The sequence below is a fragment of the Propithecus coquereli genome, unplaced genomic scaffold (assembly GCF_000956105.1).
Source record: "Propithecus coquereli isolate 6110/MARCELLA unplaced genomic scaffold, Pcoq_1.0 Scaffold292, whole genome shotgun sequence".
Classification (NCBI taxonomy): Eukaryota; Metazoa; Chordata; class Mammalia; order Primates; family Indriidae; genus Propithecus; species Propithecus coquereli.
In genome coordinates this window covers 2,225,788-2,244,334 of record NW_012148530.1, presented here as the reverse complement: position 1 = coordinate 2,244,334, position 18,547 = coordinate 2,225,788, and the positions used below count along the sequence as shown (strand labels likewise).

The 18,547-nt window shown below is 34.3% G+C and overlaps 1 protein-coding gene across 2 annotated transcripts in view; it reads right to left on the bottom strand.

Moving 5' to 3' along the window:
• Positions 1-18,547, bottom strand: part of ZNF451 (zinc finger protein 451) — a 73,693-nt gene that overhangs the window by 6,885 nt on the left and 48,261 nt on the right. Inside the window, exons 10-14 of one of the 2 annotated variants that reach the window (XM_012648725.1) lie at positions 14,346-15,952; positions 12,184-12,327; positions 11,009-11,139; positions 9,925-10,111; positions 3,928-3,993 (exon numbers count right to left, since the gene is read on the bottom strand). In XM_012648725.1, coding sequence (XP_012504179.1) covers positions 3,928-3,993; positions 9,925-10,111; positions 11,009-11,139; positions 12,184-12,327; positions 14,346-15,952 — 2,135 coding nt within the window. The remainder of the gene's footprint in view (positions 1-3,927; positions 3,994-9,924; positions 10,112-11,008; positions 11,140-12,183; positions 12,328-14,345; positions 15,953-18,547) is intronic. The other variant, XM_012648726.1, reaches the window with a different exon arrangement.

The following is an 18,547-nucleotide window of genomic DNA, read 5'->3' as shown; positions in this document are numbered from 1 at the left end:
CAATTACTTTTTTAAAAAAATAAATAAATTTAGTATAGCCTAAGTGTAGTGTTTATAAAATCTGTGGTAGGAGTGTTCAGTAATGTCTTAGGCCTCCACATGCACTCACTCCCTACTAAGGTTGATTACTAAAGAATAAATTTTTAAATAAATTTAGTATAGCCTAATTATGTGTTTATATAGTCTACAGCAGTATCTGTGTTCCTCTTTTTCTCCTTTCTCTCTGCCTTAATTTCACTCTGAGAGTGGTAATGATGGCAGAATAAAAAAGAACCCAGTAGTGGAGTTAGAAGACATATACAAATGGTGCCCCAATCATTTTCAAGCTGTGAATTTGAAGCCAAATTACTTAACGTTTAGAAGGCTCAATTTTTATATAAAACGAAGAGAATATTCTGACTCTCACAAATTGTTAAGATGAAAAGCAGTTTTGAAAGTAGTTTGTTCATGAACATTAACTGAATTTTAAAAATGAACATTCTAGTCTCTTATCCGTTCTCTGTTCTTGTTCTTTAAACTGGCCACAATATGGAGTTTTAGAATTTTTGTTATAATATTAATAAAAATATAGATGATTGCTATTAATTGAAGGAAGTGTAAGAGTAAAGCAAATTGCTAACATTTATAGAAAGATGGTTTTGCCTGGGAACCATCTACATAATGCTGTCCTCTGTCTCTTTTCCACTGATCTGAGTCAGAATACCTCTATTTAGTAGGCATACCTCCAGATTAGCCCTTAGATGAAGGTAAAAGTGAATAATGGTATAACGATGATCATAATCACAATAACAGTAGCAGTAACCAATACATATACTGCTTACCATGTGCCATGTTATTCCAGTACAGTAGGTAAACTAATATTCCCATTTTTAAAATGAGGAAACTGAAGCACAATGAAATTAAGTGGCTTGTCCAATATTACACAACTTGCAAGCCACAGAGCTTAGTTTTGTTTTTTGTTTTGTTTTGTTTTGTTTTGTTTTGTTTTGTTTTTGAGACAGAGTCTCACTTTTGTTGCCTGGGCTAGAGTGAGTGCCGTGGCGTCAGCCTGGCTCACAGCAACCTCAAACTCCTGGGCTCAAGCGATCCTTCTGCCTCAGCCTCCTGAGTAGCTGGGACTACAGGCATGCGCCACCATGCCCGGCTAATTTTTTCTATATATTTTTAGTTGTCTGATTAATTTCTTTCTATTTTTAGTAGAGACGGGGTCTCGCTCTTGCTCAGGCTGGTCTCGAACTCCTGAGCTCAAACAATCTGCCCGCCTCGGCCTTCCAGAGTGCTAGGATTACAGGCGTGAGCCACCGCGCCCAGCCCACAGAGCTTAGTTTTAACTTAGGCAGTCTGAATCCAAACTCTGTACTCTTCACCACATTATGTGGCCTCTATTTCCCGTCTAGTATACAAAATAGATTAAATAGTATTGTTATGACTGGCTTGGGTGGTCAGAGTCTGATATTGGTCCATGGAGAACAACAAAGAATGAGACAAATCATGGTGAGGGTGTTTAGTCCTCCCCTAAGACAAAAAGCCACAAGCAAATTTATCCTGTCTTTTACCACCATTTGTCAGACACTGCCAGTGTTGTGTTGGTAATGGAAGCAATGAGAAGAGACTTGACAAGAATTTTTTGGAGTTTTGCTATCAGGTCTGGACTAGAATATTATTTTGCTTTCATGGCGCAGGGTGAACAAAATCACCCAATATTTTCCAAGCCAAATGGCCTCTGTCTTACTTTCCCTTATCTAGTTATGGGAAGACGGGTCCTGGTGGCTCTAACATGTTTTAAATTTGTTATAAGTTTATTCATTCAACCAGCTATCATTTAGTGTCAAACACTGTGCTGGGAGCTGAAGTTAAGATAAATAAAACATGATCCTACTCCTCAAGGAGCTCACAATCCAGTGGAGATGAGAGATGTAGACAGAAATATTTTAAACCTACTTTGTATGGTACAGTGGGAACCTAGAAGAAGCAGTGGTGAGCTCTATCTAAAGATGGAAAATGTAGCAGAGGTACTGACGATACAAAATTGCCTGCAAAAATGCTAATTCTATGTGGCTCAACCTGAGAGACGACATTTGAGCTCAAGAGGAGGGGGAAAAAGAAGGCAGGGTATCAGAGAAAAGTGCAGAGGATATTCCTTAACTTACATGGAACGCTGTATGCTTCTCACACTTCTTTTACATAAAGCATCAGGAAATAAAACACATACATATACACCCCTTTGATTTTTCTTGGAATTGAAGCATTATAATCCCCACCTCATATGACAACTAGTTAAAAGTTTAAATTATCTTTTCTTAATCTTTAACAGTAAGTCTTTTTCCAAACTAAAGAGTCACAAAAATGTAAAATCTCAATCTCTAACCCATAAAATGTATTATATAGATAACAAAATGGTCAAGATTTCCTGGGTTAGCTAGGAGGCCACAAAACTGTGAAGGCTTCCAAAATGTGGTTATTTTAAAGTTATAAGTTTGCCTGGCACTTTCCATGGGATTAGTCATGGGATGGCAAATAAAGGTTACAAAATCTGCAAAATCTGAACTCCTTAGATGTTCAATGGTGTTTATCTTTTAGTGGACTTGATAAACAACTTAGTTGGCAGTTTTTGTTTAAACTCATTAAAGTTTTTTTATTTGTTTAATTGATCCTTATGTGAATTAGCTAGATCTAAGCATTGGCTAGATCTTGAAAGACTATGTTGGGAAAACAAGTTGGTCGAAAAACTTGCTTCCAATTAGGCTGTAGATTTACTGCCAACTTTAACCAATGAATTTTGGCTATAAGAAAAAAAGGTTAGCGTTTTCTACTTCATCAAATGGATGAATCAATTCCACTGCCAGACTCAAATTCCCAAACTCCTAGTAACACAAAGCTCTAATATTCTCTTAGTCAAACTAATTGCATTATATAAGAGATCAAGCAAATGCACAGAAAACAAATCAGCTGGGCATTATGTGACATTGTGTGTGTTTAGCCGTATTTCCATCCATACTTCCCAGCTTCCCCATTCTCACCCTCAAGTCCCCAACAACAAACACCGTATTGGAATGTACGTGAAGACTCCTGTTTTCCTTTAATGTCAAAAATGCTAATACAATACTTTTAATTTCTCCAGTGAAGTGCAAAGTATTTTCTAAGATCCATTATCTCATCTCCCCAGGGGTATTAAAAAGTGAAGTCAGTTACAGAAAAAAAAAAATCAAAGTAAAAAATGATTAGGAAAAATCAAAGTAAAAAATGATTACATGACACAACCAAATAGTGGTACATCCAGTAAATGATTTGATGTCAAGTGACACAAAAAGTTCTTTTTAACCTATGGAAGAAAATAGGTTTTCCTTTAAGAAAGGGGGGAAAGAATTGTAATTTATAGAAACAGTACACTAATATTTATGTGTAAGTGCTGCTTTTGGAGTTTCATTGCATATCTTTTAATACTCTTAATTTAATACTCAAGATAAATAAAAATTAGGATATCAAATCATCTTCTAGCCCAGAGGTTAGAAAATTCTTTTAAAGGCTTAGAAAGTAATTAGTTGGGATTTTTTTGGCAGGGGAAGGGGAATTTACAGTCTAACGCCTACTCAACCTTGCTGTTGTACTATGAAAGCAACAGCACAGACAATACTTAAACAAGAGTATGACTGTGTTCCTCAAACTTTATTTTTAAAACCAGGTGGTGGACTGAATTTGGCCCAAGGGCCATAATTGGCTGACCCCTGTTTTAGCCTTCAAAACTAGCATTATCCGCTAAATGATCTTACATGAGAAAATGCAAGCTATCCTTTAAACTGAGAAAACTTTTTTTTTTTTTTTTGGACTTGTTGGTAAAAGGGAGTGGGATGGGGGTTAAGGGATGAGAGAGGGAGAAAAAAATACAGATACACTCAAGTAGAGAAAGGATTAACTCTATTAGGTTACCTTCTGGGGATCTGAATTCTTCTATTGAAGTACTTTTTACACCAACATTATCATCACTGTCACATTCTGTAAGGAAAAAACAATAAATACAACTGTTATTTCTGAAAAAGTTATTGTGCCATAATTTATGTACTCTCAATATCATTTTCAATGACATCTCTCATACCCAAACTTACTAGTTACAATTCATTAGTATTACACTACTTTCCCACTAGGTTTTTCATTCAAATGCTTAGCAAATAATATTAAAAATGGTGAAAGATTAAATTCTTCTGTGTTTTGAAAATCATATGCATTTCTCTCTATAGAGATAGCATCATAGGATTTAATTAACAGTGCCTCTTGCATGGTACAAACTCACTTACCTGATGTCTTATATACTTTGATAATGAGACACTGAGGTCTTTATTAAATGACGTGACTGACCAGGTACTGTGAAAGTCACTTAAGATCTGAACTATGGAGCCTAAGAAGACATGATGACTAAATGTCATGTGGGATCCTAGATGGGGTCCTGGGGCAGAAAAAGGACATTAGGGGAAAACTAAAGGAATCCAAATAAGGTTTGGACTTTAGTAATAATGTGTCAATACTGGTTCTTTAATTATGACAAATGCACCATGCTAATGTAAGATATTAATAATAGGGAAAACTGGGTGTGCGGTACATGGGAACTCTTTGCGCTTTCTTGACAACTTTTCTATAAATATAAAACTGTTTTGACAAAAGTTTATCTTAAAAAAATCCTAAACATGGTACTATCAATGACCTAATATTTGGCTTATCATTTTACATTTAAATCAATGTATATCAATTTATATTGATATATTATATATATAAATCGATACATATCAGTATATATATATGTCACAGTGATTGTAACAGCACTTAAATAACAGAATGAGTCACAGGGACATATTTGCTTTTGTGCAAACATGTAAAAACTTAAAATATAATAATACACTAAAAATTAAGGCTTATAATTGTCTATAAATAAAAATCAAATCACTGTATTTCACTATATTACTTTGCTGCAGAAATCTGTCATTACAAGTTATTAATCTTTGGCCATTCATTCCAGCAAAATACTTCAAATATTTCAAGCAATGTTTAAGGGAAACAAAACATTACATTTACAATCTAAAGAACAAAATTAAGCCTCTAAACATTAGGGACAAAGAGAAAATAGTGAGAGGTTTCTGTTATTACTATTTAAAGTCTAGGTCAGTTGAAAGCAGCTTAAAAGATCCAAATAATTCATCACTGCATGCAAGGCCTAAGGCAAAAGTGTAGGTTTGAATCACAGGAACTATTAGTAACTTGATACTGGGTTCCAAAAATTATAAAAGGTTTCTTTTGCCTCAATCAACCCCATCCACAGAACAGAAAATCATGAATATTCTTTCCTGTGTTAGTACTTTTGCACATTCACAGAATTAATTTTATGAAATAGATTTTTAGAATGGTACCCAAAGAAACAACCTATAGTCTCATTAATAGGCTGCAGAAACAACAGGCAGATAGACTTTTAGAACTAAGTTTAACAATTATTTTGTGTAATGCCTATTCTATAGGCCATGATACTGCTTCAATCATCTACACTTGCACAGCTCAGGTGAACTTTTATGCTTGATTTTTAAGATTACTTTAAAAATCTGTGTAATTGGTTTGATTCTATGGACACCAATCGTAAATAATGTTTCCAATCCCTCCATCCACAATCAAATGGATACAACAAAGTCTTATGCCTATAAACCAAACCATCTAAGAATAGCATTCAGATTCAACAAAAACTATCTTGTGGTAAAATCTTTTGCATTATATCTCATTCTCAAGGGAACAGATACTAGTCCAAATAAGAAAAACACTGAAGATACTAACTTCTGTGTACCCTGAAACATTTCCATTGAATAGAGGAAAGGTGGAAGAAGCAATCGCAGGGGGTTTCTAGTGAATTTCTTAGAAATTGTATGTTGCAGTACTCAAATAAGGTCATTTCAGTGCTTGTAGTTCTTATGTCAACATCATGAGGAGCCTCTAAAGATGGTGCTTATTGCTTTATGAGACAAAAGATCCTAGAGAAATTACAATGCTAACCATTTCCCTTGGCTATGTTGAGGGCATAATCACCAGAACTCACAACCAAATCCTTTTATCTTCTGACAAAAAAAGCAATTTCTTGAATGTTATTTTTTTTTAAATCTCATATTTAATATCTTTATATAAAACTTTGCAATGTCATTAGACTGCAGCAGAGCATCTCTCATTATCTTCATTCTTCAAGGACATGGTTAGAGCCAATAATTCACATTGGGTGGCTATCTCTAAATCATGAAATCAGGTATTTATGTCAGCAAAAGCCTCACCCTTAGCAGCTGATACTGATGAAAAGAAAAGCACTTGCTGTGTGGCCACAGAAAGGCTATTTAAATTCTGCTTCTTTCCTCACCTATAAATGGGGTAATCTAACAATCCAAATTCATAGTGTGCAAAGAGAATTTAAAAAATGTGGAAGAAGTTCTTTAAACATGTCTAAACATCTTTAAACACTACAAATATAAAAAGCAACTAGCATGGTGGCTGGCACACAATACATGCACAATAAAGGTTAGTTCACCTTTCTCTTCTTTAAAATTAAACATTTAGGTGACAAGTTATATCTGCATCTCTGAAACATAAGGCTTGAGTTAGAATAAAGATATATTTGGGAACAAAACGTAAAAGGTCTAAAAGAAAAAGTCTACCTGGCCCTGCTGATTAGAATCACTGGAAAGGATCCTTGTATCTTGTTAAGTTTAAGAAAGTGAGGATGAGTGTAACATAAAATAGAATTGATGAAACATAAGGGGACGAAAGGGGCAATTAAGGGTAGGTTAATAGATCTATTTAAATGTCTCTACAAGAATTTATACATATATCATAGCTATAATTAAAATGTTGGTGCTGGAACCCTGATGCTCAGAAGAAGAGAGAACACGCCAAAAACAATGACACATTTAAACCTCAAATTTAAAGGCTCACCTTGCTACAAGGAGTAACTGATCTACCCTAACTAACCAAGTCAGAGACCTAAAAAAGCACCAGTAGTAAAGCTACTTAACCGTTCCCCTCCCCACCAACCAAAAAAGAAATGCCTTAGGGTCAAATGACTGTATATTGATATATGAACTCTGAATATCTGTTTTTACTGAGATTAGTACCTCCTGTAAGATTTTCAAATAATTGAAAAAACTGGCAAAGGCTAAATTCTCCAAGTATAAGATACCATATGATCATTGATTCTCATGCCACTATTAAAGAGATTCTTCCTATTTATACAGGAATGTCCATTCTAATAAAAACCACTTTCTCATCCTGGAAGTGGGTAAATTTCTGAAAAGTTATAAAGAATAAGAGACTCGAACTTACATCATTTCTCTATGCTTTGGTGGAAAATTTAAAAACCTGAAAATCAGCAGACTGCCTTTGTAATAATGAAAAATATGAGAGCACTTCTTACTGTATGTTAGTGATTATAAACTTTTGTTACATCATGAGAGTTCTGTTTGTTGGCTCGTAACTGGCAACACTGAGACCATAATCCCCTGAAATTCTATGTAGTATTGCAAATACATGTTTATTTGGGTACAGAAAGCTTTCATCAAATTCTCAAAAATATCCAGTGACCTCAACCCCAAAAGCATACTGCTTTAAGGAACTGACCGGTTATCAAAACTGAAGACAAGAAGGAACACCATGCTAAGCTATATGCAAGGAGTTATTCTGGCATTCTTGTAATAACCAAAGTTACCTAAAGGCCCTAGAAGAATTATTAATATATTATTAGTGGGCTTTGAGAGATCTTCTAAGTCCCATTATATATTACATATATGACATATATATATATATGTCATTCCTTAACAGAAACTATTAGTCTACTATTCACGAAGCCATTTGTTAGGAAAGGAAATGGAATAAAGGGTTATCCAAGAAACTGATTTTTCTTTGATTCCTTTAAAGTTTACTACCACACAATGCTTTAAAAGTCTTTCATAAAGAAAAAATTTTGTCTTAAATCAGATAACTAAATCTGAACAAAGATTCCATATATATTTTTTAGAGTTACAAAAGCATTATATAATTCATTAGATCCTTAAATCTAAATAAAGATAAAATCTCTTCACTTAACAAGTCTACACTTCTTTAGCCACTTAATTATTTTCATTACCTTAAAAACGTAGTGGCTAGGAATATTTTTTTATGGTAGTAATAAAAAAATAGCTACTATTTACTGAGCATCCAAAGTGCTTTTGTCCTGTGTGAGACACTTACACACATTACTAATTCTTACAACCTTACAGATTAAAAAATGAGGCTCAGAAAAAGTTAAGTAACTTGCCTGAAATCACATAGCTAGGAAGCAGCAAAATTAGCATTTGCATCAAAACCCATGCCTTTCTTATGCACTGCATGATCTCTGCATTTCACGAAAATTGAGAATAAAGTACACATGTGCCTCCAAAGAGTAGTAAGTTCAAGTGAGTACTGAAGATGAATGAATGATCAAAAAAAAAAAAAAAAAAGAAAGAAAGAATACCCAGAGCATAAGAGGGATTCACAGGGCATAATCAGCAGATATTAATAACCTGTATCTTACCTCTAACCCTAATATACCCATGCTGGCCTACTCATATGCAACTCTCATTCCAAATAGAATTGAAATAAGAGGCAAATCTGTACTAGTTTTCACAATCTAAATGATTTAAAAAAAATAAAAGTTCCCAAAAGTAGCAGCATAAGAGAAGAAAAGGTGGTTGGCCTACACAGGTAAAAATTTAAGTATTTTACAGGATATTAAGTAGATGTTATTTAGGATTGGGGAAGGGATAGCAAAAGAGTAGAAGAAAAAGAGGTGTTTTTTTTTTTAAAGGGAAGCTAAAAAGTGAATGAAAACAAAAATTACAGAATAGGAAGATAATATTCAGTACCAAGGCATGACATTAATATGCAAAGAGTTCATTTTCCTTTATAATCCTGCATCATTATTCTGCTTTAAAGACCACAATTGGGCTAGCAGATCACTGATTCCTAACTTTGCAGAAGTGAATTAATCCACTGTAATTAGTGATTAGAGCAAAATTCTTCAGAATGGGTTTTTAATCAAAATGTGGTTTCAAATATATTCAAAGAAAAAATATCTGGGAAGCGAGTTGGAAAATGTAAAGGCACATAAAAATGCCAAAAAGTAGCCACTGTTTTTCATTGAGATTCTGAATCCCTATAATTACATCCTTTCTTAAATACAGGGAAGTGAAACTGGACATCAGGACTCCTTTCACTGAGTAATCTACTACGGTAGAGAAGAAAGTACAAGTTCCAGCAATAAGACAAGAGGTACCTACCCCTTCTCCAAGGACCTAAAGGCCTATCATGGTTTCATTGTCACTATCAACCTCTTAAATGATCTTTTTTTTTTTTTTTTGTATTGCTATACATCATTGATCGTTTTCTGGTTTCCACCTATAAGCACATTGCTGTCTAAAAAATGGAAGGCAAATGCCAGCACTTTGGGAGGCCGAGGTGGGAGGACTGCTTGAGGCCAGGAGTTTGAGACCAGCCTGGGCAACATAGTAAGATCTCTCTCTCTACAAAAACAGAAAAAAAACCCAAAAATCTGACGGTAAACCTGGAATTGCAGAAACGAAGTAAATCCGAATTCTGAGCTTTCAAAATTGTAACATATTTCAATGCATAAATACATATTTTATATACATGAATATAGATTTTTATCTACTAGATCAAAAAAGCCTCCAGAAAATTATTATGAATTCATCCTCCTTCTAAAACACTAAAGAATGAAAGTGACATAAGGGAAAGATAAGTAAGAGAAGTATAAGAGCACGATGGTTTAGTGAGCAGACAACAATGGTTCACTAGTGGACAGCAGTTTATTGGTTTCCTCTTAGCAGTGAAGTCTCCTCCTCTTGGGCGGTTTGCACTGTGACTGCAGCTGCATACCTTTGGTGGTATCGGATATGCTATTTAATAAGGCACACATCATATCTCCCTCTAAGTGGTGAGGGTTTAGTATATGAGCTGGCCTCTGAGTCTTCTTAAATTGATTCTCTAGCTCCAGAAAACCTTGATCTCCTGAGAGGATGGTGAAAGGAATTTGCTTGGGTAGTTGTTCATCTAGACGACCAGCCTAAGTTAGAACAAATGGCATAGGTTGATAAAAATCAGCATGAGTTTCAAATCAAGTTATATCTATTTCACAATGAATACATACCTAGGAAGGTATATTAAGCTTGTTCCCTAGTAGTCCCTGTTACGGATCTCCTTCATAAATGGAATATGCCACATTTAATCAAACACAAGATGGCATCAATTATATGATAAGCTATTTTATGTGCCATGAAGGAAAAAAATAAAGCCAAAACAAAGTTCAGTAGAGGGCCCCCACATAAAGCTGGAATGCCAAAGGGCTGTATGTTCAATGTAAGGGTAAATAAGAAATAAATCTGCCATAGAGAAAAGGCAAGCAAGGTAATTTATATAATTCAATCTTGGCACTGGATAGAGGCAAAAAGAACTCTTTTGTGGTTTAAACCATAAACAGCAGTCAACAAGTTTGCAGAGTAAATTCACATTATCAGTGTGACACATAAGCCCTAAAGCAGAAAATTTCATTTAAAGTGGGTCTCGGGTTGGTAGTTTCTCTAGGTAACTGGCAGAGGCAGAAGCAAATGCAAATTATATCTAAGTCGACAGTGATTACTAAGGTACCTCTCAATTTCATAGATGTTAAAATGTAAAAGTGTCTTAGCATATATCAAATACAGTATCATCGCTATTCATAAATAGTTGAAGAAGGTCTACTATGTATAGCTGAGGGTCTGCTAGAAGTTGGGGATAAGGCAGTAATAAACACGCTATGGGCTCCACCCTCATGGTAGTCATAAGTAGAACCTGATGCTGAAGGTTTTATATAAAAATATACTACTGAAGTATGATTTATACACTATCATTAAAATTCAAGTGGAAAAAAAATTCCAAGTGTGTCCTAGACTCACATTAGATTTTGAATAAAATAATGACTCACATGCATACATATGGCAAAATCAGCAGCATCTTTTCTTTTACTACAGCGAGGATGAAGGAAGAAGCATCCAATCCTGTTTAGGTAATTATAGATCTTACAGTTGAGTGGAGGTTTCCAATTGGTATTTCCTCCTATTAATTTCAGAAAAGACATAAATGACAGTTAAACAGGGGAGGAAAAGGCTGACAATTGTATCAAGGAAAAACACATACTAGAAAAATTTTTTCTAGAAGGGAAAATACTAGATTAGAATGTGGGAAAACTTAGTCCTAGCACTGGCATCACCATCTTGTTGCTCTACAATCTTGGGAAGGTAGACCAACTTCCCTGAATCTATCTACTCGTGTGAAAACTCACAGGGATATTAAGCAGAATCAAAAGTAATTTGTGTGAATATTCTTTGAATGGCATCAATCTATATGAATACAAGCATTAGTGGTTTTTATAAATGTCATGGCTGTTTAGTGGATAGAAATTATGGGCAATCAGCAAAGCTACACTTACTAAAACATTACACTAGCTAAATTATCCAGGTCAGTATGTTTCTATCTTTAGTCCCAATCTTCTCTTTACATGCTATTTCCTATCGAACATGAACTGTATCACATGCTCATTACATTAAACCTGTGTAAACCAAAGAAGTCTCTCCTCCAGGTTGGTAAACAGTTTGTAAAGAGACTTAGCTGAAGCTGCACACTTATACACAGCAAGAATGAAGAGGCAGTTATGGCACGTTGAAAATAACATTAGTTCTATAGCTAAGGGGCCAAAGTTCAAAAGCTAACTCTGCTATTTATTCATTTGAAACTTTTGAAAAAAAAAAAAAAATCAGCCTGCTTCTTTGTATTTTAAAAGGAAGAAAACCATAATAATCAGTAACCATGCTAGTACCAATCAATAATGCCTAGCACATTGTAGATGCTGAATAAAGCCTTTTTCAGTCTTTATCAAAAGCTCCATAAACTAGGTCAAAAAACAAAGCTAACATTTACCACAGAGACTTGTAAAGAGAAAAATATTCTAGTAGAGTAACTACAATGCAAAATAACAATATTCCACTTATGTTCCTATTTTCTGTTCAGGAAGGTTTAAGGGGGGGTTAAGCCTTTTTAAATGAACCATATTCTGGAGGCAGAAAGAGATGTTTTTGTAAATGTTTTTCTTATTAACCCTACCTTGAAAGCCCCAAATAAATGTTCCTTGGTTTAGATGCCCTGGTAGATGACCAAAAAAGTTTGACCAGTTATCAAAATCTACAAAGACTATATGAGTCATGGTTCGTAGGTAATCCAAATCTGGAAGCTCAACAACTTCCTCCTCTGAGAAGAGAGAAACATTAACATGAATTCAGTAGGAACTTAAAATCATTTTAATTTCTCAAGTCTAAAAGATATTAACCTTACAAGTTATTCATCTACATTTAAACCTTTTCATGAAATCCAAATCCATACAAGACACAATTTACACTTAGATAAAAAATATTCTGAATATTTCATAAATGTGATTTTAAATCCTTTTTCCAAATATTTGCCATGGATCCTAAGGCCTTTTTTTTCAGTGACAGGGTCTTGCTCTGTCACCCAGGTTAGAGTGCAGTGGCCTTCAAACCCCTGGGCTCAAGCAATCTTCCTGCCCTAGCCTCCCTAGCCTCCCGAGTAGCTGGGTCTGCAGGCATGCAGCACCATGCCCAGATAATGTTTTTTATTTTTTGTAGACATGGGGTTTCAATATGTTGTCCATGCTATTCTCAAACTCCTAGCCTCAAGCAATCTTCGTGGGGTGGCCTCCCAAGGTGCAGGGATTATGGGCATCAACCACTGTGACTGGTTCTAAGCCTTTTTAAAAGTCATTTATGAAAGGAATTTTTTAAAAAATTAATGTACTGGGAGAAGTAGAAGGCCAAGTTTTAAAGCTAAATAACCAAGAGCTTGTACCATCCATATAAAATTTCAAGGTTACCCATTAAGAATCTTCTTGACATCAGAATTTGGTTCTTTTCCTAATCCAGACCGATTTATTAGTAGCCCTCAGGCTCCATGATTAAACACCCTAGAGAGCACCTCACACCATAACTATATCTTTCATCTTCCCCCATTCTTCAACTCTCTTTCACCCTACCCTTGACTTTGTCTCATACCTTTTCACTTTGACAAGACCTTAAAGTTTCTAGTGACAGCAATGCAAACATTCAAGTGTTATATTATTTTTTTTAAGTGAATAGCTTCTACTCTGCCTAATAGTGATTCCCTCAAACATACTACCCCTCCCATTTCCAAACTACCTTACATCTTTTCTCTACATGTTCAATAATTCTAGATTTAGATATTACAGTCATCTTTCATCAAACATAGACTAACATAAATTCCCAAAAAGTAATCAGAAGAGCAAAAGAAAAGCATAAAATAATATAAAACGGTGTGACCACTATTTCACTGTTTGGAGTAGATAGTCCATAATTTAATCATTTCTCACTTAAAACATGCCATAACCAAAGGTGATATTGAGATCTACATATGCTATAAAGCAAGCCTGTGAAAATTCAATGTTTCATTAAAATATTTTACTAGCTAAAAATTTCACATATTCTCATTGTCTCCACACTACACTGTATAAATCACCAAGAGTTAATATTTATTTAAAAGGATATAGACTTAAAATTATACTCTAAAAAATTATACTTCTAAACAAAATGAAAACATACCACTCATCCAGACTTATTTAATCCTACCATATGGAAGAAGGAAAGTCCAGAATAAACACAAATAAGGGAAATTCATACCACAATTTTCCCCCTAATTTCTTGCCACCAATTTTAACTCTACTACTACTTGTTATTTTAACTGTATGTTAAAGCTTCACTTCCAAGTAAATCATAACAAAAATATATAAACGGTGAAATGAACTTTAATTTCTTATACTAAAGAATAAGTTCAAATAGAAACAACAAAATTTATTTATTTTTTTAGTGAACCTAAATATATGAAAAATCTAAATGATAGTAATGTCCAGGATTAACTTTCAAATCTGACTTTCAGAAAAACTATCAATTTCCTTCATCTTCAAAATCCCCACATCTTTCGTAAAAGAAAAAAAAATGATATCCTAAATACATATTATTTTAAGCCAACATATACCCTTTGTTCCCTTAAGTTTAAAAAGTGTATAAATGAAGTAATAAGAACACAAATCCCTAAAAAGTATACGCTATAGTAATTAACTAACATATCATCCTGTTTCTTGCTTCAAAACTGAATTATTAATTTTTACAAAAATGGCTACACCGTATGTAAGTTTCTACGTCATTATGTGAAATTTGCACAGAGTTGTAAAGCCATACCTATATTCTGACAGCTTAGGTCATTCTCAGCTCCTTTCTCCATGTCTGAGTTTTTCGGATAGCTTACTGACGGTTTCGGTTTTCTCTCTGGATGTGAGGCACTGGCAGTAAACTTGTATGGGCTTGACTTTTCAGATCCAAAATGAGCCACACTGGGTTTCTGTAAGAAGCAGTGTTTTCTGTGGAAGTGCTGCTGTGCACTCCCAGGATCATGAAATGCTTTTGTGCAGGTGCCACACTTGATTACATACTGCTGCTCCTCCTCATCACTCTTTTCTTCCCTGTGCACTTGATGAATATGGGTGTTCATGTCGGCTAAATTCTGTGCTGTTGCTGAACACAAACTGCAACGAAACCACAGTTTACCTTTATCCAGCATGATCTGGAGACATCTACTATAATCTTCCTTTCGGTTGACTTTACAGATGTAACTCTCACGGCAACCACAGGTTAACTGATTACTGGTCTCTTTTACTGGAAAATCATCCTCAGTTTTAATTGAAGTTTCAGTTTTTTCTGACACAAACACATAATCTATGCTGTGGTGCTCCTTATAATGCTTCAAAAATGCTTCTTCCATATTAAAGATAAGATCACAAAGCCCACAAAAGTATTTAATCTTTATCTCATTGTCATGCTCATCTTGGCAATGGCGGTGTAATGTTTCTATCTTATGAAAAGTTTTTCTGCAATGGGCACAACTGTATCTATGAAACCTGTGACTTGCCAAAGACTTGCAGTGCTGTTTTACGCATTCTTGGGAATCAAACATGTCTTCACAAATTCGGCACTGCCATTTGCCCCTTGGAGGATTGTTTGCCAGGGAATGATCCATAATAGTAATAGTTGAAGAAGGCTTGTTAGCAGTCAAATTACTCACCAGAGTTGTGGACGATGATGGCAAAGTCTCACCTTCTACCTCATCCATCTCATAAAAATATCTGTGTCCGTTATGAAATTCAGTCACATGTGCCATGATAGTATCCTTCCTCGTTAATTCCTTTTTGCATGTCCGACACCAGAAAAGGAAGTTATTTAAATGTGCCCCACCATGAATCCGGCTCATGTGTAAACGAATGACCCCTGAATCTTCACACACCTTTCCACAGACCACACACTTATAACACATAGTGTTTGCTAAGAAAACATGCTTTTCTACGGCATCTTCACTTGGGAATCGTTGACTGCATTCACAAAACCAGGTTTTAACCATTGGCTTTTCTTTCTGGACACAAACTATACCTTCATGGCTTTTATCTTCTAAATTCATCTTCTTTTTTGGAATGGCACTGCAATCCTGAGAGCTAGATTCTTTAATAGACATAGTTCTTTTAAGCGATGAAAATTTTGATTGGTCTAACAATAAATGCAAGTCAGAAGGATGCTTGTTCCCTTCACTGATGTGGCAATAAATTAAGACTGATTCTTCCACTGAGCTAATGACTCGGATTTTGTGTCCTGAATTCTGCTTGTGATTTTGGGTGCTGGTTTCATCCACAAAGACTTGGTTGCAATTAGGACAATAACCTCTTAATATGAATTTCTCTGCAACCTGGGTAATGCTCTTCTCAGCTACAGCTACAGGACCAGCATTTCGACAACGAACTCTAAATTGGATTAAAAAAAACTCTTTCATAAGTATTGTCAAAATAAACCATCACTGCATTTTATTCAGGAATTATATAATAGCCAATGTATAAATAAGCACTAAAAGATACTTTTCAATAAATATGCAGATGACATGCTATCTATAATCTCAAAATACCTGAGTATTATCTATATTTTGTCTTTTAACCAAAATACAAAAAAGTAAAACTAGATTCAGATTTTTCTTTAGGCAAATTTTACAAAACTAAAATCTGTATCAAATGCACTGACAGAGGACCTTATCAGACAAGCAAATTATTAGACTATTAATGGTAATTAAACTATATGAAGGAACACTATGGTAATTCTAGACAACCTAGTACCTACTCTTTAAGAACTGATTAATTTTCTGTCAGGAAAATGTCATGCCCATAGTTGCTTTTGCATTACAGAACTAGGCTCAATAAAACCACACACTATTCCACAAATTAACTCAGAATAAATTGACTTCTCTACAGAAAACGAAAGATGGAACAACTGTGCTTTAACTATCTTCCCTTAATTACTAAACGCCAAAGAGGAAAGACGTGCTACATTTAATATATTCTAAAAGAGGAAAATTATATAAAATATGGTTTCTAATTATAGTGGAATTAAATTGAAAATGAGAATAAAGAAACCCCTAAATGTTTAGAAATTAAATCCCTAAATGTAAAATTTCCAAATCTTTAAAAGTTAACATATTTCTAAAAAACCTATAGATCAAAGAAATCAAAAGGGAAAAGCTAAAGTTTTTATAGAACATTTTTTAAACAGTGTTTTATTGAGACATAATTCACATACCATATAATTCACCCATTTAAGGTGTACAATTTCAATGGTTTTTCATATATTCACAGAAATGTGCAACCATAACTATAGTGAATTTTAGAACACTGTATCATGTCAAAAAGAAACCCCACACCCTTTAGCTATCACCTCTCTTTTCCCCTATGTTCCCAACCCCAAGCAACCACAGAGCCCTAAGCAACTACTTTCTGTCTCTATAAAGTTCCCTATTCTGGAATTTCATATGAATGGAACCATATAATAAGTGGACATTTTGTTACTGGGTGATTTCACTTGGCATCATGTTTTCAAAGTTCATCAGGTTTGTAGCATGTATTTCATTCCTTTTCATGGCCAAATAATATTCCATTGTATGGATATAACATATTTTTTTAATCCATTTGTCAGCTGATGGACATCTGGGTTGTTCCCACTTTTCAGCTATTATGAATAGTGCTGCTATAAACAAACATACAAGTCTTTGTGTGGACTTATGTTTTCATTTCTCTTAACTGGATACAAGGAGTAGAAATTGCTGGGTCACATGGTAACTCTATATTAAATTACTTGAGGAATGAAAAGATAAAATATTTTTAACCGAATAAAAATGAAAATACGACTTATCAAAATCTGTGAGATACAGGTAAAGCAGTACTTAGAGAGAAAATTTATATTTTTAAATGTTTATACTGAAAATAAAGATTCAAAGTCAGTCTAAGCTTCCACCCTAAGCTAGAAACAGATAAGCAAAGTATAAAGAGCAGAAATTAATGAAAAGGAAAATGGGCAAACAACAGAGAATCAAACATTGGTTGTTTTAAAAGTCAACAGAAATTTGAGATAGATTATAGAAATAAACATAAAAGCCAAAAAATCAAAGCTAAATTTTAAAAAATGAAATAACATATTCTTGAAGCAAGAACAGGCAAAGGTTTCTCAGATAGGACACAGCATAATCATGAAAAAAGAATCTCAACTCACTATTATAAAGGCAAACAATCCAATTTTTAAAATGGGCAAAAGCCATGAACCAGCATTTCACAAAGATAAACAAATGGCCCATAATAAGCACATGAAAAAGTGCTCAACATCACTGTTCGTCAAGAAAATGCATATAAAAACCACAACAAGACACAAGAATAGCAAAAATCAAAAAGACTGGCAACATCAAATGTTAGCAAGGAGGAAGTATAACTAGAACTCTCATACCTTGCTGGTAAAAATGTAAACTGGTACAACCACTTTGGAAAAATGTTTAGTGGTTTCTTATAAAGTTAAATATACACCTACTTTTGAACCAGCAATTCCATTTAGGTATTCATCCAAGAGAAATGAAAACATATGTCCACAAAAACACTTGTACAAAATATTCATAAGAGCTTTATTCACAATAGCTATAAATTTTAAACAATGCAAATGTCCATCAACATGAGAGTGGATGAACAAATTGTGCTACAGTCATACAACAGAATACTACTTATGATTAAAAAGGAACAATGTACTAAACAATAAATCTCACAGATATTATTATGACAAACATAATTCCATTTACATGAAAGTTCTCGAAGCGATAAAACTGATGTAAGGCGTAAAAAATATCAGAATAGAGATTGCCTGTGGGTGAGAGGGTGGGAAATGACCAGGAAGGGACACAATGGAGCAATATGGATCAGGATAAGAGTGTGGATTGAATAGATGTATCCACTTGTCAAAACTGTGGAAGTTAATCTGTAGACCTCAATGGATTTAAATTTTATCTCAAAAACAAAATAGACAGCCCACAGAAT